General features: G+C 36.2%; 1 protein-coding gene across 1 annotated transcript; it reads right to left on the reverse strand.

Annotated features, from left to right (window-relative positions):
- Positions 1-832: 832 nt before the first annotated feature.
- LOC127833611 (kidney mitochondrial carrier protein 1-like) lies at positions 833-22238 on the reverse strand. The gene is made up of 10 exons (XM_052358972.1): positions 22107-22238; positions 17229-17350; positions 16246-16393; positions 14714-14808; positions 8997-9082; positions 6093-6191; positions 5479-5603; positions 3496-3556; positions 2525-2626; positions 833-1948 (listed from the first exon to the last, which is right to left on the reverse strand). Exons 2-10 carry the CDS (start codon positions 17296-17298, stop codon positions 1829-1831), a joined length of 906 nt encoding a protein of 301 aa, XP_052214932.1. The 5' UTR covers positions 17299-17350; positions 22107-22238; the 3' UTR covers positions 833-1828.
- Between the last annotated feature and the right edge of the window lie 2341 nt (positions 22239-24579).

Consider the following 24579-nt stretch of genomic DNA (forward strand, 5'->3'; position numbering starts at 1 on the left):
CATAACTTTGCCTGCACAGTCCCCTTACGATAGTAAGTGTTGCAAGTATGAAAGCAATAGCTTTGATACTTTAGGAAAAAAGTGGACCTAAACACAAAACTTAACCAAATTTTCAATTTTCTAAGTATAAAAAGGGCACATAATTCTGTCAAAATGCCAGTCAGAGTTACAGAACTTTGCCTGCACAGTCCCCTTATGATAGTTAGTAAGTGTTGCAAGTATGAAAGCAATAGCTTTGATACTTAGAGAATAACATGGACCTAAACACAAAACTTAACCAAAATTTTCAATTTTCTTAGTATAAAAAGGGCACATAATTCTGTCAAAATGCAAGCCAGAGTTATCTAACTTTGCCTGCCCAGTCCCCTCATGATAGTTACTAAGTGTACCAAGTTTGAATGCAATAGCATTGATACTTTATGAGGAAAGTGGACCTAAACGCAAAACTTAACCGGACGCCGACGCAGACGTGATGACAATAGCTCATAATTTTTTTTCAAAAAATAGATGAGCTAAAAATCTTATATTCATTTTTGTTGTGAAGCCACAATAAAATGTATTGCACATACAATGAAAAATAACAACTACACAGCACTGATGTTTTACAGAATTAAAACACAATTTGCTGTGTATTTTTTAAATGGCAATATCCAAAACAATAAAACATCTTTTAATTCAGGTGAATAAGCTACTGAAAAAAAGAACAATGGCCGAAATAAATTTGATGTTTTCAAAACATTTGCAAGATTCAAAAGTGTTGAAATTGATTTTAATGGACTTCATTAAGATAAAAATGCAACATCAAAGTTGAAGCTATAATAATGCTGTTCTTATGTTAATGTTCATTGTTGGTTTATGGTTATAGATCAGAATTCCTGTGGGTTTTTTGTAAAAGAAGCCATGTATGTTATTGTACCGGTAAATTCTGTGCATATCACGCATTTTCCAAATAAAAAAGTGAGAATGACTTCCATATATATATCTATAAATTTTAGTAAAATAAACAAATGTTCTTATTAGAACTATGGCTAAATGTCAATGAACATGTATTAAATAATATTCAAAATGGATGTTATTGAGTTTAGGTTTAAACAAATTTGATATGTAAGACACAAAACACAGCGAAAAGAGAAATAAAAACTACATCTATTGATAGGTCCATAGTTTGTCTGAGGTTTACAAGCATACTGGTACTGGTAACTTTAAAATTCCATCACAATTTTTCTTCATCACAGATGCCTTATCCATAGTATCTAATTTCTTGGATCTCGTCTCTCACACACTTCTATCACCGTCACCTCCTGTGTAACCTATCTTCAAGGCTACACTTTCTACTGATGTGTAACCGCATTCCCTTTTTAACTCGATACAAGCAAAACTTTATATCTTCGTTTCTTGTTTCCATAACAACAGTCTGTCTGATCTAGGCAGATAAGAAAAGCCGAAAAACATGGAAGATGTCGGGAAATCTTGCTTGTTGAATACCTTGACATTTCATTCTCAAAAATTCCTTGTCCTAATTAGTTGTCTCTTTAATTTTACTGTTGTATTTATTTGACTTATGATTGAATATTCAAATATTTCATCATATTTCTTAATTCTCTAAATAGAATATGATACCATGAGTCAAGAACTAGATGTGAAGGATTAGCCTGTGCAAAGACTAAAGAATTTGATGTCAAGGATTACCCTGTGCAAGGACTTAAGAACTTGATGTCAAGGAATAGCCTGCGCAAAGACTTAAGAACTTGATGTCAAGGATTACCCTGCAAAAGACTAATTGAGAGAGCCACTGGAAATGTTAGATAAGCTGACTTTGGTGAGAAATTTATGTCAGTTTCTTGAGCTGTTCATATGTCATGAAGAAAATAATGTTCCATGGACCTAAACGTAGCCAGTTGGGTATAAAACCCTTGTACAGCGCCAGGACTCCCTCAGTGCGCACGGTCTGCAAATTGAGGTTAAATATAAATTGAAATTTTGTACGAATAAAGAAAAATATTAATTCTTAAAAATATAGCTTAAACAAGAGATGTCTTTGTCAGAAACACAATGCCCTCTACTGTGCCGGTTTGATACATGTTTTTTTTACCTTTGACCTTGAAGGATACCTTGACCTTTCACCACTCAAAATGTGCAGCTCCATGAGATACACATGCATGCCAAATATCAAGTTGCTATGTGAAGGGACATAAAACTTATGAGCATTTTTCGAAACCTAAACGCGAAACCTAACCAAAGTGTGACGGACAGACGGACGGACGGTCCGATCACTATATGCCCTCCTTCGGGGGCATAAAAATATTGTGTTCCAAAAATTAATGAAACATATTTATCAAAGTATTTTAATACTGAGCACCAAAATACCAGTGGTTATTTGGGTCAAATTTAGCCCATTTTCCAGTTTTAAAAAGGATATAATTTTGACAAACTTCCTGACTTTGCAATTGAAGGTTTCCACACAAAAAAATTGTAATAACTTAAAATCTATAAAAAATATCAACCACGAACACATTTCACTTACCGTCATGAGACAGTCGAAGGATGAGGTATATATGGCGGACACAGCTACACCATTGGCCAACACCACAGAGGACTTGAGATTGCGTTGGTTCATCATACGAGTCTGAAAAACAGCATATTTTCTGTAAACTCATTTATATACTTCAGAATAGAATTTCATAGTTAAAAAAAAAAAATTTTTTGTAGGTAGGTAAAGTCTTGGATTCTGTATTCAGAAAAAAATACGAAAGTGTTTGTGATTGTTTAATGTTTTTGTGTTAAATTTGTAGACCCACAAAATAAACAATGAAAGATTAATCTACAATCAATAATACTTATTTTACTGTATTTTTAACACCTCGTGGTCTCAAAGTGGGTCAAAATGATGTAAAATTATTTTATTTTAAATTTAAAATAAACAATAAAGGAAAAGGACTTCTGTCATATTAATATCCTTTCTTGTTTCTTTTTTATTTGGTTATATTTTTGAGATATTAAATTAAAATACATTAGCTTAGTAAATTGTATTAAAAATATTAACATGTGGGAGGACTTATGTGACCTGTCTGATGTAATAACCTGTAAGAGTTAAAAAGGTAAAAAAAAATAAATAAAGGGACTAATTGGATGGGAAAACATTTACACCACCAAAAGTTTTGTATGGGATTCTGCTGATTTTGGAAAAGGACTAAGAAACAGAGCCCACAAACTGTGTCACAGAAAGTTTGTGGACAATTTTACTGCCTGCAAAATTGGACATCATTATAAACACGTGAAAAGTCATACCGCGTGTTCATTCCAGCTAAAAATGCAGCATCGTTGCAATTACATATTATTAAATGTTTAAAACGATCATGAAAAGAAATAAAAGCTCATCATAAACAAATGGACCCCATATCTGGACATTTTGGTGAGAATTCTGTGAAAAATGAAAGCTGAAACAAAGGGCAATAACCCTCAAATGCCTTTACATATGTAAACTGGATGTGTTACCTTGATGACATCCACAGGTGTGGAAGCTACTGCCCCAGCTAGCCCTGCTATAAAACTGGAGCTGAAAGGAACAAAGTCAAATAATCAGTGATTGCTTCTAGCTACTTTCCGTCTGTTACCAGTTCATGTGTACAGAGGGAAATAAGGTTTTGTTTTCAGTCAAATTTGAAAATTATACAAATAAATAAAGTCTTACACAACTTTGTCATGCATTTTTAAACTGGAACTTATTCTACTATGTGGTAAAATACAGGACAATTATTGGCACATGCATAAAAAAATATTGTTTGGTGGGCGGGGGTATATTTTCTGCTTATTTTATCAGATATTAGGTTTTAATTATCTTAACATAAGTAACATGCAAACATAAATTGGATTGGAAAGGTACCTTTTAAAGTGCTTTATATACGGGGAAAAAACACTCAAAATTACAATGATGAGAACAAATCAACAGTTGGGAAAAAATCAAAGTTGGGCAAGGCTTTCTGACATGTAGTCCAAACACTCTCTACTAATCTACCTATGAGGGCCTAATCTGCTGGCTTTAATAAGAGCTGACTTCTGGGAAGAAAACAGGGCTTTATGAATGTGCCTAACAGGGCTTTATGAATGTGCCTAAAGTGTCATCAAACAGGGCTTTATGAATGTACCTAAAGTGTCATCAAACAGGGCTTTATGAATGTACCTAAAGTATCATCAAACAGGGATTTATGAATGTACCTAAAGTGTCATCAAACAGGGCTTTATGAATGTACCTAAAGTGTCATCAAACAGGGCTTTATGAATGTACCTAAAGTATCATCAAACAGGGATTTATGAATGTACCTAAAGTGTCATCAAACAGGGCTTTATGAATGTACCTAAAGTATCATCAAACAGGGCTTTATGAATGTGCCTAAAGTGTCATCAAACAGGGCTTTATGAATGTACCTAAAGTATCATCAAACAGGGCTTTATGAATGTACCTAAAGTATCATCAAACAGGGCTTTATGAATGTGCCTAAAGTATCATCAAACAGGGCTTTATGAATGTACCTAAAGTATCATCAAACAGGGCTTTATGAATGTGCCTAAAGTGTCATCAAACAGGGCTTTATGAATGTACCTAAAGTATCATCAAACAGGGCTTTATGAATGTGCCTAAAGTATCATCAAACAGGGATTTATGAATGTACCTAAAGTGTCGTCCAAACAGGGCTTTATGAATGTACCTAAAGTGTCATCCAAACAGGGCTTTATGAATGTACCTAAAGTGTCATCCAAACAGGGCTTTATGAATGTACCTAAAGTGTCATCCAAACAGGGCTTTATGAATGTGCCTAAAGTGTCATCCAAACAGGGCTTTATGAATGTGCTTAAAGTGTCATCCAAACAGGGCTTTATGAATGTACCTAAAGTGTCATCCAAGATTAGACTGTGCAGTCCACACAGGCTACCAGAAATAAGTGTTGGAACTTTCCGCTTTAATGGAAATTTCTGTTTATACTAGGTCTTTTCTTAATGAAAATCTTGTTAAGGCGGAAATCGTCAACCCTGATTAGCTTATTCAAACTGCACAGGCTAATCTGGGATAACACTTTACAAACCAGTACATGAGCATGTATTAAGACCAGTTTTCACAGAACGCCGCTCATATATAAGACATGCCTTTTTTATCAGCTTCAGTGTTTTTTCTCCACTTTGAGAAATGGGCCGAATCCTTTTGAATTGGGAAAAAAATCTAGTCCTTTTGATTACAACGATGGAATCAGTGTTGCTTTTATAGGATAAAAGTGTTTTCAATATTATATTTACTAAGGTTAAATTTAAAGAGCTGGATGTGAGATGAACTAAAAGATTTATATATTATTGTTTTTGGAAACCTTTGATGGGACTTTTTAGGTCCCATTTGGGAAATAAATATCACTTTATCAAGCAATGAGTCCATATAACAGCCTGACATTTGAAAAACAAACAAACCCAGAGCTAGATGATTCTACTCACACAAAGTGGTTCTGTGTGTTGTCTCCCATGATGCCACTGTGGAGGAGGTACTTCTTGATGACGTCGTAGGTTGGCAGTTCTACACCAGCTACAATAGCAGCACGCTGAGCGGTAGGTCCTACACCCTGAAATCCGACAAATACAGAGACTACTAAGGCTACACACTGGGCTGTAGGTACTACCCCCTGAAAACACAAAAATACAAAAATTTCTATGGCTGCTCACTATTGATTTTCAATAATAATAGACATGTTAGACTCTTTTTTATGCAAATTTACCTGTTAACTACCGACTAAAATATCACGTTTCCCTACTTTCATTTTAAGAAGAGTTATCACCAAAGAAACCCTTGACAAAATGTAAGGCTCATTCTGATTGGTCAGAAATACAATATTACAATAATAATTTGAATTTTAACCAATCAGAACAAGAGTAACAGTCCATGTGAAATCTCCAAAAGGGAGGGAACTGTTTTACATGTGTTTTAGCAGACTGTTCATGGAATAATTGTTCAATAAAATTTCTAATTGATTTGTGGGAAATTGTGGGCAGATTTATGGGAAACAAAGGCAAATATTGGTGGTAATTTTGACCCCAAAATGCACCCTACATACCCTCCACAGTCCTTTGACTCCCTCCTCTCGGAAGATGTCCTTGAAGGCTCTCAACATCTTCTCATCTCCCTTGAGGGAACATCGGGCCTGCATACGCACCTGAAGATAGACACGTGGAAGAGTACATGAACATCATGCATGTTGTGGGAAACCAGGGAAAGACTGGGTTAATACACGTGAATTAAGTGTTGCAGGTTGATAAGGCTGATCCAAGATGGCAAGTTGTATGAGAAGTGTATTTATTGTTGTATATTGTGCAAGATGATTTCTGTGAAACTTGACATGCTAACATTGGATGTCACATTTGCACATATACAAAACATGGTTTCAAAAAATGTCAGTGGGGCAATACAAACTTTTGATATTTATTCCTCAAATACAATTACTGTGACCTTTGTCTGGTAAGGCAACTGCAGCATAAAGTCAAGCCAACTGGTCAAGAACATGAATCCATGTATAGCTCAATGTCATGTTGCGATCACACACCAACTGCATGACAAACCTTACAGTCCTTATACTGTGAAACCATTTATTTTCGACAACACAAAATTTCGTCATTTTTATAAAAATGACGATTTCGTCAGCACTTAAATTCGCCGATTTCTGATTTTGAATTTTTAAAAAATGCGTCAGTCAATATCCGATTTGTGTGTAATACATATTCGCGATCACTCGCAGTTGCAAAAAATCGTGGTACGAATGCGGAAACACACTTGAGAATCACTGCAGGAATGGGGGCCTGTTTGTCACATGCCAATAAACTAGTCTTTTGTTATCAAGGGACAGTAATGGCCCTCTTAATGTATGCCATTCACACGTTCATTGTTATGATTAGCGGTATCGAATGGGATCGAATAACCGTTAACGAGTGTTTGTAACAACGAAGCCAATTGCCAATTAGCCTTATTCTATTTTTATTAAAATGCTGTCAATACCGTTTTAAAACTGTTTGTGTTATATGAAAGAGGTTGCAGATTGTTAAGTGTTTTTTTTTCAAATAAAATGCTTTTTTTTATTCTGATATCAACATTAAAATTATAAACTCTATGTGTGTGTTTGTTCTTAAAAAGTAAACTACCGGTATATAAATCAATAATGTCAAAAATTTAAAAATAAATAAATTGATACATATAAAATAGTAATAAGTGTGATTAAACGCAAACAACAAACAGCAATTAAAATATTCTTTATTAATTTGTGATAAATACGCATGTTGATCACACATCGTCATCTTTTCATTTGGTTATTGTCTTTCATCGGCATTCGCTGCGTGATGGCTAATATGCAACACCCTTGAAAAACACAATGCACCTAATGGGTAATAAAGTTATTAACAATTAGCGCTAATTCATTACCATTCTACATAAACGAAGTCAACGCATTCGATACAGCTGTACTGCACATGCGTTTTAAAGAAGTGTAACGTGTCAGTTAAGTACCTTGTGTAATCTACATCCCTTTGTGTCAAAACAAGATTAATCTTGATTACGAAACAGCAGTGAATGTGTGCATGGATTATGTTGGAATTTAATTCCTCATGTCTACGGTAAAGTTTTAAAATATTGTTCAACTTAGTGTTTGTTTTTGTTCAAACATAGAGCATGATTGTTCGTTAGGATCTTAAATTCGCCGATCGGTCGACTGACGAAATTTATGAAAATTAATGCCTGACGATTAATAATGGTTTCACAGTATATTGATTATTAATAACCAAAATTCCTTGCGCTAATTAATTACCAGACAGATGCACACCATTATCATTGACCTAAGTTTAATTGTTATCAGATATAAACGGACCTTTTAATTTTAAAGCTTATAACTAAAACGTTGAGTAATTAAGTTTCGAATATATATTGTAAATGACCAAGTTATAATTTATGTAATAAGCAAAACACAACCTGAATAAGATAACTTTAAACCCATGAGATTTTTCAATGTCCGGCTGCTTCATTACTGAATACAATAGCTTTTGTTAAATTGCACCCACATTCTGCATACAAGGGTACTTTAAAATCCGGCATACTGCCAAATGAAACTTGAAATACTTCAAAGGAATGTTAAATCCTTGTTGTGATTGAGAACAATAAATTCTCAACTACTATTGGATAGTAAATTCGACCTACATGCACATTTTAATAATCTGACTTGAAAAGAGTCCAACAATTGGCTGTCACTGAGTATAGTCTGTTTCAAGCTGTCACTGAGTATTTGACGAAAATAGACAGATATGAAAATACAGTAACTGTTGAACATAACCAATACAAACTTGTTATGTTATTGTAAATACATGTACAACTATTAATAAGACATAATTCGACACAATTTTACATGACATATTCATGCACATTCTAGACAGAGGAAGGCCAGTGGGGGTTTCATTTCACATCCTCATATAGACAACACTTCCTTGTGTTGCAAACCCTGAGGCATTCTGGTGTAACAGCTCAACAAACAAGTTTGTAGACATTAAAATATGTTTACTACAGGTACATTTTGTTTTTGGTCGTCCAAATTTACCATTGAAATTTCATCATGATCATCAACAGCAGCAGCAGCATTTATAATCATGATTTATCATCAGTATCAACACCAACAATGTCTGCATTCTAAGCATGAAGCACAATGTTCATTACTTTCAATAGATGCTCAATAATATACGTCCATGTTTATTTTGTGATCATATGTAATGCCCCTTAAATATATATATCACTATAGTGGGCTCAATGTGTGCATTATTTGGAACTAAATACCTTTTTCAGCTTTAGAGTAAATATAAAGAAATCAGCTGCACCTGACATGCGTGTTATTCAACTTTATTTCAGCTGATATTAAAATTGTACCTTTAATAATCCAAAACATTATTTTATTTAAATCAAGTTGTATATAAATGGTTTCCATATTTACCTTGAGAACGTCTGTTGGATTTGCGATGGAGCTGGAAATGATGCCCGCAACCATGCCGCAGAACACGTTAACCGGTAGTGACTCCTCTGAAATACGTGCGTAAAGTATCATGCAAGATAAGCCTCTGCAGTCTGGATTTTTTCAAATGAAACAAGGGCTGTTTGTAGAACATGCATGCTCCCCATATGGGCTGTCAGTTGTAGTGGCAGCCATTGTGTGAATACGCTTTTTGTCACTGTGTCTTTGACCTTTGACCTAGTGACCTGAAAATCAATAGGGGTCATCTGCCAGTCATGATCAATGTACCTATGAAGTTTCATGATCCTAGGCTAAGCGTTCTTGAGTTATCATCCGGAAACCATTTTTCTAAGTTGAGTCACCGTGACCTTGACCTTTGACCTAGTGACCTGAAAATCAATAGGGGTCATCTGAGAGTCATTATCAATGTACCTATGAAGTTTCATGATCCTAGGCATACGAGTTCTTGAGTTATCATCCGGAAACCATGTTACTGTTTCGGGTCATCGTGACCTTGACCTTTGACCTAGTGACCTGAAAATCAATAGGGGTCATCTGCGAGTCATGATCAATGAACCTATGAAGTTTCATGATCCTAGGCGTAAGCGTTCTTGAGTTATCATCTGGAAACCATTTTACTATTTCGGGTCACCGAGACCTTGACCTTTGACCTAGTGACCTCAAAATCAATAGGGGTCATCTGCGAGTCATGATCAATGTAACTATGAAGTTTCATGATCATAGGCCTAAGAGTTCTTGAGTAATCATCCGGAAACCATCTGGTGGACGGACATACGGACGGACAGACGGACCGACATGAGCAAAACAATATACCCCCTCTTCTTCGAAGGGGGCCATAAAAAACGCATAAAAAAACAGAGAGTGTTTTCCCTGATTAGCCTGTGCAGACTGCATAGGCTAATATATGAAGACACTATATGCATGTGCATTAAGTCCCATTTTCCAATTATCTTATACAGACATTTCCTCCAACCAACTTTGTCGACAGTGGCATCACAGGGCCACTTCATGCAGACAGGGCTTTTTTTCTTCATTTGGGGAAACAGTCTAGTCCCCATTAACAGGAATAATTCAACAAAACTGAGAATGGAGAGGGAGGGGATCCAAAGGTTATTCATTTTCAATAAATTATATTTTCAACAGTAGCCGTCCTTGTAAGGAAAGGGGCCTTTATCAAGCCTCTGCGAAAGAGGGAAGGAAACTGACTGTTTGGATTGTTTGCCATATTTCATTAGTTATACAGGGGTCAGTTAATCTACTTTTGTCACCTTTGTCTAGGCTGATAAATAAGCAAGGCATGGATAGCTGAGCGAATGATATGAGCTGTGCTCTGTGAAAAGGAGTTTAATGCATATGCATGTGTTGTCCCAGATTAGCCTGTGCAGTTCGCACAGACTAATCAGGGACGACACTTTCCGCTTTTACATTTTCTGTTTAAAGAAAGTCTCTTCTAAGCAAAAAATCAAGTTTAGACGGAAAGTGTTGTTCCTGATTAGCCTGTGCAGACTGCACAGGCTCATCTGGGACTTCACTTTACGCACATGCATTAAACCCCCTTTTCACAGAGCACGCTCATTTAATCTTGTCAACATAAACTTTGGTGGAGTTCAGACTAAAGGCTATTATTCACATCAGACTAAGAGATATAACTCAATATCTTTTGTACCATATAAAAGCACTTAATGCGTTCTTCAACCGAGTTGAAAAGTATTATTGTTGCTATTCATGTAAACTGACCACAGTGGCTACCATACTGATAGCATGAGTGAAACTATCTACATTGTACCTTCACAAGTGATACATTATGGCCCTGTTATTCTGTTATCACTGTTATCCTCACTTGCTTTTATCTGTCTGCACCAGAGGAATTATACAAATTTATTATTTATCAGAATTGGTAAAATTCATGCTTAAGAGCTTCCCATGGCTGTTTGCACGAATTTTTGTAGAGAAATGTAAAATAACATTTACAACAAAAAATGTGTTATAATATTTTCAGATTTGTATTTGGCAGACTGTAAATATGACTTACGTTACATAAATGCTCTTCCTGCACATGTTTTTAGATAGTCCAGAAATGAAACAAGGGCTGTTTGTAAAACATGCATGCCCCCCCATATGGGCTGTCAGTTGTAGTGGCAGCCATTGTGTGAATATGTTTTTTGGCACTGTGACCTTGACCTTTGACCTAGTTACCTGAAAATAATTAGGGGTCATCTGCGAGTCATGATCAATGTACCTATGAAGTTTCATGATCGTAGGTGTAAGCGTTCTTGAGTTATCATCCGGAAACCATTTTACTGTGTCAAGTCACCGTGACCTTGAACTTTGACCTAGTGATCTGAAAGTCAATAGGGGTCATCTGCGAGTCATGATCAATGTATCTATGAAGTTTCATGATCCTAGGCGTTAGCGTTCTTGAGTTATCATCCGGAAACCATTTTACTATTTTGGGTCACCGTGACCTTGACCTTTGACCTAGTGACCTGAAAATCAAGAGGGGTCATCTGCGAGTCATGATCAATGTACCTATGAAGTTTCATGATCCCAGGAATAAGCGTTCTTGAGTTATCATCCGGAAACCATCTGGCGGATGGACGGACATACAGACTGACGGACATGTGCAAAACAATATACCCTCTCTTCTTCGAAGAGGGGCATAAAAATGGATCAAATTTCAAATTTAAAACTTATTTCTTTACTTTTATATATAACATATTACAAATAATAAACTTTGTGTAACATTTCAAGCAAGACTCAATTTTGGGGGAATCTTTATGTCATTCAATACGCATGCAGAAGACAGATGATATTCCTTATTGCAAGAATTGCATCCGCTTAATCAACCAACATGTATATGATTGTGACCCAGTTCATGTATGATAAGTGCAAACAGTTTACAATCAAGCTGGAAAACTAGAGTTTAAACAGAGTGCAATTTATTTAACAGAACATTTCGAATACAACCGTAACAGATATGTGACAAAATTTGGGTATAATTTAAAAAATACTGTAAACTGTAATCTGTAAATTTATTATTTTTTAGTGACTCTTTATTTTTTGACATATAGGTTTTTGTTGAAAATTAATGACCCTTAAGTTTTTTGGACAACTCGATATTTGTTGTAAAAAGGGCAATTGCATTCATTAACACCATAAGAGATAATAGTATTGATCATCTGAACGCTTTATTTACGTTTCCGACTTTACGTATTGTCCGCATTAAGTACGCGTACATGTGCACATACAATAACATGTAATATCTACATGTAGTATATGATTTTCTTTTGTAGATGTACATTTAAAACGCATGAATGACTCTTGCAGACAGGTGTTTTCAGTGGCTGCGCGGCATTGTGGTTATCACGGTAGTTCCCGTTAACGATAGCGTGCAATCGATACGATTTCGGGTGTTCACAGAACACCGCAATCAGTATTGTGTCCATCCCCTGCGAAATGTCACCCATGGGGAAAAGTAAACATCGCGGACTGGCGTTTTTGTTTAAGTACACGGTGCCTGTACTGTATAAAGGTAATGGACAATGGTTTCACCCATCAACTTTAAGTGAAAATTGCATAAAAATAAATTATCCTATACACTACAGTGTGGTTTTTTACACACAACTGATATTATTCGTTTAAACACCTCTATTTTAAATTATTTTTTTATCTAAATTTTTGGACACACCCTTATGAGAAACTTTTAACAATTTGAGTCACATTCTGAGAAAACTGGGCATAATGCATGTGCGTAAAGTGTAGTCCCAGATTAGCCTGTGCAGTCTGCATAGGCCAATCAGGGAAGACACTTTCCGCTTTTAAGACATTTTTCGCTAAAATGAAGTCTCTTCTTAGCAAAAATCCAATTTAGGCGGAAAGTGTAGTCCCTGATTAGCCTGTGGGGACTGCACAGGCTAATCTGGGACGACACTTTACGCACATGCATTATGCCCAGTTTTCTCAGAATGCGACTCGTTTGATCATGCTGGTCATGATTCAAAGATTTCTATTCAGCATGTATTTCCACTGCCTGTTAAAGTAAACAAATGGTCACATTTGGCATTTTTGTAAAAATTAGGATTATGTAATATTATGTGAATTATACAGCCTTTAAATTGAGAAGTTAATTTTTTTAAATACTTTGAGTTTACACTGGGCAGTTAGACTGGTATTTACATGTCATTTATTAAATATGCTTGATTTAAACTAAAATAAACACTTTAAAAAGTTTTAATTTTCAATAATAATGTTTTTCTTCTAAAATAGACAAAAAAGTTTCAAACACTTTTGGGATTGGGTCTGTTCTACAGCTTATTTTCAAGAAAAGGAAAACCTTCAATTTCATATTTGGTAATCATCTTTAATGCCAACTTTGCATGTTTGCCAAAAACTGCCTGAGTATACAATTGAAAATGTGCCCATGTTTATGATCATACAACCTTGATCAACATTTCAAATACAGGATATTATGAGTAGTACATACATAAGTAATTAATTATTAACATTCTTTAAAGAATAAGAAAGTCTGTAGGGATTTTTCAAATAACAGTTTTTGTATTATGCACTTATCAGTTGAAATTTAAACCACAAGTTGGATTAACACTGATTTCAAATCGTAGATTTTAAAAATCCAATATTCTGCTTATGTAAATTATTCTTTTTTAGCAGCTCAAATAACATTTCACTTGCAATAGGCTGTTTGGTTTATATTTTGTGTAAAGACTGTTTGTGATTATATGGGTGTATTATAACATCCTCGACGTCAAGTGCTCGTGCAGGTTGCTTTGTTTTTCCTTTTGAAGCAATGGTTTTGCTCATGATTCAATTATAAACATTTCTATTTAGCTTCATAGTGCATCCCAGTTAAGCTACACAAACCGATAAGAAGTTAACCAGTTTGGGTGTTCAATTTGCATTCCTAAATGTAAAAAAGATTTCTGTAATAATCTATATTTTACTTGCAATAGAAGAACGTCAATGATGTTGATTAGAATGTTAAAATTTCTGGAGATCATGATAATCAATTTATTGGACATCTTTCCACAGATTAACTTAAAAAGCAAACATTTTCCTTGCTCAATAATTTGGGCAAATCAAGCCAGTTTTGGCTTATAACTTTGCTTAGCTTGAAAGCCTGTGCTTATTTCACAGACTGTATTTCAAATTCATGTTCATATTTAACTAATAACTTTAAGCTATTCGGCCAGTTTTTATCTTAGGTTTTATGTGTCTAGGTTTTGTAACTAGCCCAAGTGGCATTTTGCCATACAAAACATAAACACCCACAAACCCGCGATTGCACAATAATAAAATGGCAGCTGTTTTGAATTCCGATTTGCAAGTTTTCTTTATCACGAAACTTTATGCTCCATTTCTTCATTAGAAAATCAAGTGCTCACTATAAATGACTGAGAATAATGCATGGTAAACATAATTATGGGCAGTGCTCTATGAAAAAGGGTTTTAAGTGCCATCCCAGATTAGCCTGTGCAGTCCTCACAGGCTAATCAATCTAAACTTTATTTATGCAAAGAAGAGAAACAAAAAAACGGAAAATGTCGTCCCTGATCAGCCTGTGTGGACTGCACAGGCTAATCTGAGACAGCACATTACGCAAATGCATTAAACCTTTTTTCACAGAGCACGGCTCATTTCCATGCACAGTCAAAAGAACGTACCTTTTTCATTATCAGCGAATACACGTTTCATGTATTGGTAGACTCCAATCTTCACGGTCCCATAACTGGCCTGCCGTAAAAGTGCCGGTGCAATACTGGAACATACAGGCATGATGTGAGACACAGACTTTGATACAGACTTGACCACTCAGATACACATATGTAGTCCAGTGTGTGTTTTATCATTCGAATTCAGGCCGGAAAATGGCCCCATTCACAAACGAGTACATTTTTTTTAAATGGGTCCTAAACATTCCATGTTAAAGGTTTACCCCCAAAACTATTTTTTAATCTTAACATTAAGCTCATCTCACATAAAGCTCTTTAAGCTGAATCTTAGCTAGTATAATATTGAATACACTTTTATTACCAGTTTTGAAGCATTTTTTCAAAATCAAAACAATAAGAACACGTGTTTCCCAATTCGAATCAAACGCCATAATTTTTCCCAATCCAATGGGACCCTGCCCCATTCCCAAAATGGTGAAAAAAACACACTGTAGTCCCTTAAAAAAAAACCTCTTTAAACAGATAAATGTTTTAAAGCTTCATATCCAACCCTTAGATACTGCAGAGCAACAAACATACGCATGGTTGCATATACCGGTAGCCATTTTCACTTCAATTTAGAGGGGAAAGAAGTGAGAGGTAATTATAATCTACTATAAATAGTAAAGACTATACATGCATTATTATAGTATGCTATAAACCACTGTAAAATCATAAATATTCTTCGGCATACAATTTCCTGTTGTTGTTTTTTTTCAAAAAAAACTTTTTTGTGGACACGTACATTGATAAATGGTGGTCATTTTCCGGTATGTTTGTGTTAAATATGTGGATCGGTAAACCCACAAAATAAAAAAATGTATGTCCCATGAAAAAATTGATTTTACAGTATTACTGACTATTAAAGGCATGTGGCGAAGAGAGGAATTTACTTATCTGAAACAAGTGCACAAAAGTTTATCCAAGATCAGCCTGCGTAGTAAATGAAGGCAACACTTTTATAATTTTAATTTGTGTTTCAAAGGCGTCTTCCGTTAAAATAAATCCAGCATTGTTCTGGGAAAACCAGGCTTAATACATGTGCATTAAGGGTCGCCCCAGACTAGCCTGTGCAGTCATTGCTCGGTTCACATATTGCAAAGTCTTTATTTTACATCAACATAAACTTTGTTTTTTAAATAGTAAAAAAAAAAGCAGATGCAATAACTAATCCAGTAAAAACAAGAGGATGTGTTTGTCAGAAACACAATGCCCCCTTCTGCGCCGCTTTGAAGCCATATATTTAACCTTTGACCTTAAAGAATGACCTTGACATTGACCTTTCACCGCTAAAAATGTGCAGCTCCATGAGACACACATGCATGGCAAATATCATGTTGCTATCTTCAATATTGCAAAAGTTATGACCGATGTTAAACTTTTCAGACGGACGCACAGACTGACTGACGGACAGACAGTTCAAAAGTATATGCGACCCTTCAGGGGCATACAAATATTACACATGTTGGATCAAGATTGCATACCCTGAGTATAAAGCCGGCAGTCCTTCCTCGCGAAATATTCGCAACAAGGCATGTATCATGCCATTGTATTTGAGTTGCGTCAGTCGGGCATCTATTTTCTGCCCCTGTATCTGAAGCCTCGTCTTTGTTGTGTCAATCGGAAAGGTTCCTGAAAAACAGTTGTCATTTATAAATAGGGGTAAGCGCGGGTAGTATTTTAGGTGCACTGAGGGTAGAAAAGTTCATTTAGTAGCTTGTAATTTCAAATTAATTTATGGTGGGTCATTGAAATGTCATGTTATACTGAACTGGTAATTCTACCATGACTATCATACAAAATTTAACCGAATAATAATAATATTAACTCAACAATTTCATGTACATGTATTGTCCAATACTGTGTTATAAATTAACAATTGTATTTAATTAGTACATATCTAAAATTGTAGTGTTTCATAAAAGGAGTCACAAACCTTAAAAGCCTCAACAGCTTAGCTGTGCGGTAAAATCATACTTATTGTATAGATAATTGTAGCCTTGTTCTGCGATAATGGTGCTTAATACACAGGCTAATCCGGGACAACACTTCACACTCATGCATTAACTCTTTCCCTCTCAGAAGAAAAGTGAAAATGGCTATATGCAAACAGTTAAAAAAACAGAACAGCCTGTGAGTACCTTGCAGTCTGTTCAGGTTTTATGCTGTTCGCTGCTCATCAGTATCTAAGGTTTGGTGATGAAGCCTTTAAAACTTGAATCTAGTATGAAAGGTCTTTAATTGAATTTAACCTTTACTTATTGTTTTAATATTGTTAAAATTTCAGACGGACTCTGATTTCGAAATTCAAGTGCCCCGGTGAGGGACCGTTAAATCAAATGGCCTGTCGAAAGCACTGCAAGTACGTCGAAATACGTAACTAATTGATAAAGGTTTAAACCCTGTTTCCCAGAGTGATCGAGGCTCAATTATCATTAAAATTTGACAAATGTAGAGGATTCCTTACCAGTTTCAGCGACAACTGAGGCCATTCCACCAAACACGAATGGTTCCCAGGACAGATGTTTACGCCCCATCACGAAGAGTAACACTGCCTAACAGGGGCAGTCCTTGGATATGTTGAAATTACTGAAAAGACAACAGTGGTTTATTTTCACCATTTTGGGAATGCGGCCTGATCCCTTTGGATTGGGAAAAAAGCATGGTGTTTTGACTAAAAATTGGGTAATTAGTGCTGTTGTTGTTTTGCTAAAAAATGTTTCAAAATTGATAACAAAAGTTAATATTACACTTACTATGGTTCAACTTATGATGTAATAACTGGTAATTTTTTGGTCCCCTTTAGGATAAAATATATACTTTTTTTAATTGGGCATTGGGCCAAATACTCAGGCCCTGAATTTGAAAGAATTGTGTTTTACAAGATGATGAGACTTGATAGTTTGATTTCTATGACACCAACATACCATGACTAAACAAGAGATGTGTTTGTCAGAAACACAATGCCCCCTACTGCTCTGCTTAGAAATAATTAAAAAAAAAATATTTTTTTTTTTGACCTTTGACCTTGAAGGATGACCTTGACCTTGAACTTCCACCACTCAAAATGTGCAGCTTCATGAGATACAAGTGCATGCCAAATATCAAGTTGCTATCTTCAATATTGCAAAAGTTATGGCCAACGTTGAAGCTTTTTTTTTCGGACGGACGGACAGACTGACATACTGACTGACTGACAGTTCAACTGCTATATGCCACCCTACCGGGGCATACAAAAATAATCACTTTCAGACTTGCCATTAGTCACGCATGAGTTTTATTGAAATGCACTCAGCACACATCATCTATAAATGTTAATTTATGTATATTTTAATTGATCTGCTCATGCCAGCAGTGCACTGTTATTGCTGCATTGATCATACATGTAGAGCCAGCAGTGCACTGTTATTGCTGCATTGATCATAGAGCCAGCAGTGCACTGTTATTGCTGCATTGATCATAGAGCCAGCAGTGCACTGTTATTGCTGCATTGATCATAGAGGAACAGCAGTGCACTGTTATTGCTGCATTGATCATAGAGGAACAGCAGTGCACTGTTATTGCTGCATTGATCATAGAGCCAGCAGTGCACTGTTATTGCTGCATTGATCATAGAGCCAGCAGTGCACTGTTATTGCTGCATTGATCATAGAGGAACAGCAGTGCACTGTTATCGCTGCATTGATCATAGAGGAACAGCAGTGCACTGTTATTGCTGCATTGATCATAGAGGAACAGCAGTGCACTGTTATTGCTGCATTGATCATAGAGGAAAACGTGCAGAGCAGTTCAACTTGCGATCACCGCTGCAAATGCTATTCTGCCTTAGCCAATTATTCATTTTATATCAATTATAATGCATGATCGTAATCAAACCATGCTTCCATTCTTCTAAGCCTATTTTGACAATCTTGATAATGCTTTATCACTAGTACAAATGATATTAATCTTAGATGATACAATTTTGAGCAATATGCATGTTCAATAAGAAACAATAGTTTCCTTTGCCCTTACCTTGCATAATAGTAATACACTGGTACAATGGGGTCTGGTAAGTAAATATGTGTATGAGCTGCTGAGGCTGAGACTCTGCAGGTTAGTACAACTGTTGTTATTTATATTACTGTTACTGTTTGGTTGGAATACAGCCAGATCATGCCTGCTTGCTTAAGCTTATTGCTCCAATGACAACTATCAGTTCATCATAAGTGTTCATACACTCTGTTATACTTGTTGATACATATAAAGCATACAGCATAAGCTTTGTTATACTTGTTAATACGTATAATAAAATGGAGCAAACAAACCTATAGCCTACCAGAAGCCAGGGCCCTTGCTACACTTTGGGGTATTGGGGCTGGGACCCTTAAAGGAAGGAATTTTGCGTTGTTTTGGGCAAAAAGGGGAATTTAGACGATCTTCTCACCGACCATTCAACACTTAAAATTGCTATATTTTAATGTAATTTACATAAATATACATTTAATCAAAGGTTAATAGAATGATACCAGCTGGCAACAGAGGTATAAAAATAAAAAAATAAACAAGGTCTGTTTGTAAAACATGCATGCCCCCATATGGGCTGTCAGTTGTAGTGGCAGCCATTGTGTGAATACGTTTTTTGGCACTGTGACCTTGACCTTTGACCTAGTGACCTGAAAATCAATAGGGGTCATCTGCGAGTCATGATCAATGTCCCTATGAAGTTTCATGATCCTAAGCATAAGCGTTCTTGAGTTATCATACGGAAACTATTTTACTATTTCGGGTCACCGTGACCTTGAACTTTGGCCAAGTGACCTGAAAATCAATAGGGGTCATCTGCAAGTCATGATCAATGTACCTATCAAGTTTCATGATCCTATGCATAAGCGTTCTTGAGTTATCATCCGAAAACCATTTTACTATTTCAGGTCACTGTGACCTTGACCTTTGACCTAGTGACCTCAAAATCAATAGAGGTCATCTGCGAGTCATGATCAATGTACCTATGAAGTTCCATGATCCTAGGCCTAAGCGTTCTTGAGTTATCATCCGGAAACCATCTGGTGGATGGACATACGAACCGACATGAGCAAAACAATATACCCCCTCTTCTTCGAAGGGAGGCATAAAAAGGGAGCACTTTTAAGCTGAAATAGGGGAAAAAAGTATACTATTTTTATACTATGGGGCCGAATTTCAGCTGCAAAAACGGCCAAACGAGGGCCCTGGAAGCTTAAATAACTCGAGATTTGTCACAAACGCATACACTTACATGCTGCATTGAAACAGAATATTTTGCATGCTGTCTTCACAAAACAAGAGAAGCTAATTTATGGCGAATTTTAAGAATTATTATACCATTATCATTTATGGCCATTTTGACCTTTGAACTCATGAATTCTTTCCAATGACACTCCGTCCAATGACTGTGAACAAAACTGAAGTACAGAGTCATTTTAAAATCTCACCATGAAGGACATAGTTATGGCCCGGACAAGATCATTTATGGCCATTTTTTACCTATGAACTCAAAGTGTGACCATGTACTTGGAGATATCGACATAATTCTTTCGCGTGACACACCGTCAAATCATAGTGAACAAATGTGCCAGTAATTTATAAATCTCACAATGAAAGACATAGATGGTCAGGACAAGCTCATTTATGGCCATTTTTTACCTTTGAACTCAAAGTGTTACCTTGATATTGGATATATCGACGTAATTCTTTCGCTCAACACACCGTCCAATGATGGTGAACAAATGTGCCAAATGATTTTAATGTCTCACAATAAATGAAAAAGTTATGGCCCGGACAAGCATTCGAACTTTGAAATCCAAGTGTGACCTTGACCTTAGAGATATCGACATACTTTTTTGACGCGACACACAGTCCCATGATGGTGAACAAATGTACCAAGTCATTTTAAAATCTAACGATAAATGGCATAGTTATGGTCCGGACAAAGTGTAATCCGATCCGCTCTCGTACATTGTATACCTCGATTTGGAAAATGTCTGCATTATTTGTGTGCCCGATATTCTCTGTGTTGTTCAGGCCCTCATTATATGTGCAATAAAATTCAAGGGTTTTGTGATTCGGCAGAATGAAAAACAAATACACGCATGTCCCACAATTTGAAATATTACATGAAAAAGATTCCTAAGCAAAAACCTGGCAAAACGAAAACTGATGATTTTTTTTAAGCAGGTGTCATTAAATAAACAAACATCTTCAACAAGAACAAGTCCTCCCATCAAAACTCCTTCCATTGTTAATGATAGTACCGGTAATTTAATTTTATTTATTTTTTAGTTTAAACCTATTTATTTTAGCTCGATTGCATAGAAAGTAATTCCTACTTATTTGAAATGCTCTCGAGTCCGTTTCCTGGGCCTAGAACCAGTACTTGGTGTCTATATGGGAGATCGAAAGAACATTCCCACAGCGGGGATCGAACCCGTGACCTCCCGGTCGCTAAGCGGACACCATATCCATTACACCACAGCGACCTTTAATTTATTTTTTCAATATACAAAGGGCCATAACTCCGTTATTAACTGATGGTGTACAATGCCATTTGGCGTGCATCATCCTCTTATTTATATATATATACTCATACCAAGTTTCAATGAAATCCGCCAAAGCACTTTCAAGATATGGCTCCGGACACAAAAGTGCTGGACGGACGGAAAGACGGACGGACGGATGGACGAACAACGCCAAAACAATATCCATCTGCCTCTGGCGGGGGATGATAAGTTTGTGACTGAAGACTTTGTGTGAGCTTATTATGTGGAAAACTGTTGATCATGATGGTGTTTGTGGTGTTTGTGATTTCCAGCTGTTTATTTTTTTATGAAAGATAATGAAATTTGGTGTAGTCTTGTGCTCGCATGCACAAGGAGCAGGGATTTAACACAAGTCGGAGTTCAAGTCTCCTTGGTGAAAGGTGTGTGTTACATCCAATCCACTATCCTAACAGCAATTTAGGAAAAATCCCATCTATCTGATATTTCAGTATTTGCTCCTTTAAATTCCACTGTTATCTTATCTTCAGTTTTCTTAAGTAATCTGATTAATTAAATCGTTAGATCATTAATGAAAAAATAGGTCATGTACAAATACATAAGAAACAGCTAATGCTAACCTGGTTTCATTCATTTCCAATCAAGACGTTACAAAATACAAATCCGGTAATTGTGCGGGATTTAGTTTATACATATCACATGTTTTCGCGAAAACACAAGAAACAATACGGAAATTAAATATTTTCAGCACATAGTTCCGACATAACATTACATGACATTAACGATTTTAACCTTTATGAACGTTAGAGAACATAAAACAGTATACGTACATTCAATGTAGTGGTTAAACCACGAAAAATGTGTTAATCCTTCCACGTAAACGAAAGTCGCTACGTGATAAAAGCCAAAGATGTTAAGGATTCATTGAGAGACGACACCTAGCGGTGACCTATGCGGCCAAGTGCATCGTCTATAGACTGTATCTTGTATATTCTACCAGATATAGTCGGAATCATTTGAAGCCTTTAAATCTAAAGCCATGTTTTGTTTAAAAGGCTTTAAAATGCGAGAACATGTCTTACATATTTAGTATACACTTGATATCTTTCACCAAGCTTAGATTACCAGGGACCTATACAAACAATATGTTTGTAACCCTTATTCTCATAGTATCGGCCCTCCTCATAGTATCGTGAATTTAACGAAAACCCCTCAAGAAGTGCTGCAAAATTAATTTTTATTATTTAGTTTTTAGAAGTTGCAATTTATTAGATGGCTATCGATGACTAACGACGATCATTCTCGTGATTTCCGGTGTTAATTGGAAAGTATATCATGTTTATTCCAGGGTGATGCTATGATTTTTAAATAACGTAACACATAATTTAGTCAGTGTGTTTATGTTTAATATGACGCTTATTGTTGAATAAAATGTGAAACTACTTTAAAGGGGCCTTTTCACAGATTTTGTCATGTTTTGAAGTTTGTCATTTAATGCTTTATATCGATCAATGTAAACATTGGATATAAAAAGCTCCAGTAAAAAATAACAAGAATAAAAATTAAAAAAACGAAAAAAAAGTTACCCTCAGCAGGACTCGGACCTCTGACCCCTGAAGTCCTGGAGTATAAAAGTCTGCTCATTAGACCACTCGGCCATCCTTCTTTGTACAATGAAAAAGGTATTTTATACTTCATATAAGCGATCATCGTAGTTTCGCAAAATATTAAGACAACAACAGAAATCTCCGAATTATTCAATCGTTTCGCGTTGCAACGCTTTATAATTTTCAGGTTTTTAAATCGTCAAAAGATGCATATATAGGCTATTTTAGAGCATGGTAAATGTTCAGTATTACGGTTTCCTGACAAATATCATAACTAAAACGAAAATTTGCGAATATGAAACAACTTTTTTCAATTTTGTCAATTTACCAAACCTAGGCCCCTTTAACATCATCATGAGCAAGAGTTTCGTTTTCCATTAAGAAGATACTATATTAAGAACAATTTAAGCACGTGCGTTCAATTGGTCATTGTCGGCTCGGGTACTAACTACATGTACCCCGGGTACTCTTAAGTACAGTATACTTACATGTACCCCGAGTACGGGTATGCTCGATTAACCTCTTTCATGTGACATTACTAAAACATGCTGTATTTCATTCCTTTATAAATCGATCTTTTTTTTAAATGATATTTGTTTTGTCTTTTATTGAAATGCATATGCTGTTATTGTACAACTACGGTTTGTTGTAGGAGAACAATCAACACCTAGGATAAGGCTCGAGAAAGGAATAGTAACAGGCTGCACTATTTCAGTCGTGTTATTCGTGATGGGGATGAACTTAATTATCAATGCCGCAAAGAGGAAAACCAGAGGACTAAAGACAGCCTCGGGGATATACCTTCCATCAAATAGAGGTTTTATGGATGACCTCACCGTAACTACAACGACACACGTGCAAGCTCGTTGGGATCTTGGAGCATTAGATGAGACAGTGACTTGGGCAAGAATGAAGTTCAAACCAAAGAAATCGAGAAGCTTGGTAATCAAGAAGGGAAAGGTTACTCAAAGGTTCAACCTCCAGGTACAGAGCGAAGACATACCATCCATAGTAGACAATCATATCAAATGCCTATGAAAATGGTACGATGCCAGCCATAATGATACAAGCAGCATAAACCGCACCAAGAACCAACTCCAAGAAGGTCTAAAGCAGATAGACCAGACATCACTTCCTGGGAAATTCAAGGCATGGTTATACCAACATTGATTGTTATTAAGGCTCATGTGGCCTCTAATGCTGAATGAGATAGCAGTTTCTACTGTGGAAGGCTTTGAAAGAACCATCAACAGATACCTCCGTAGATGGCTAGGGGTCCCACCAAGTTTCACCAGCATCGGACTGTATGGGAGGACCAATCAGCTCCAACTCCCAATAACATCAGTTGTTGAGGAGTACAAAGTTGCTAAGGCCAGGATGGTGGTGACACTGAAAGAATCTTCTGATGACCTGATCTGGATGGCAGGCATAGAGACTAGAACCGGAAGGAAGTGGTCGGCAAGCCAGGCGGTGTCCCAAGCTGAAAGTATACTGAGACACAAAGACATCGTCGGAAATACTACGGAGGTAGACAAGGGCTTGATATGATAAAACCACAGCGATGGAGCACGGCAGATAAAAGAGAGAGGAGTCAGATGGTGCAGAAGGAAATCAGGGCGAGCGCAGAGGAGAGCAGAAGAGCCCGATCAGTTGAAATGGGAGGACAATGTGCCTGGAACAAATAGACAACAACAGA

This window comes from Dreissena polymorpha, chromosome 6 (genome assembly GCF_020536995.1).
Source record: "Dreissena polymorpha isolate Duluth1 chromosome 6, UMN_Dpol_1.0, whole genome shotgun sequence".
NCBI classification, from domain to species: domain Eukaryota; kingdom Metazoa; phylum Mollusca; class Bivalvia; order Myida; family Dreissenidae; genus Dreissena; species Dreissena polymorpha.

Excerpts from the sequence above, each read along its gene's own strand:
- LOC127833611 (XM_052358972.1), bottom strand. The coding sequence starts at position 17,298 with ATGGGGCGTAAACATCTGTCCTGGGAACCATTCGTGTTTGGTGGAATG. Across the intron at positions 14,809-16,245 it reads CTGCCGGCTTTATACTCAGG|TATTGCACCGGCACTTTTAC; the intron begins GTATGCAATCTT and ends TGTATGTTCCAG. Across the intron at positions 6,192-8,996 it reads ATCCAACAGACGTTCTCAAG|GTGCGTATGCAGGCCCGATG; the intron begins GTAAATATGGAA and ends GTCTATCTTCAG.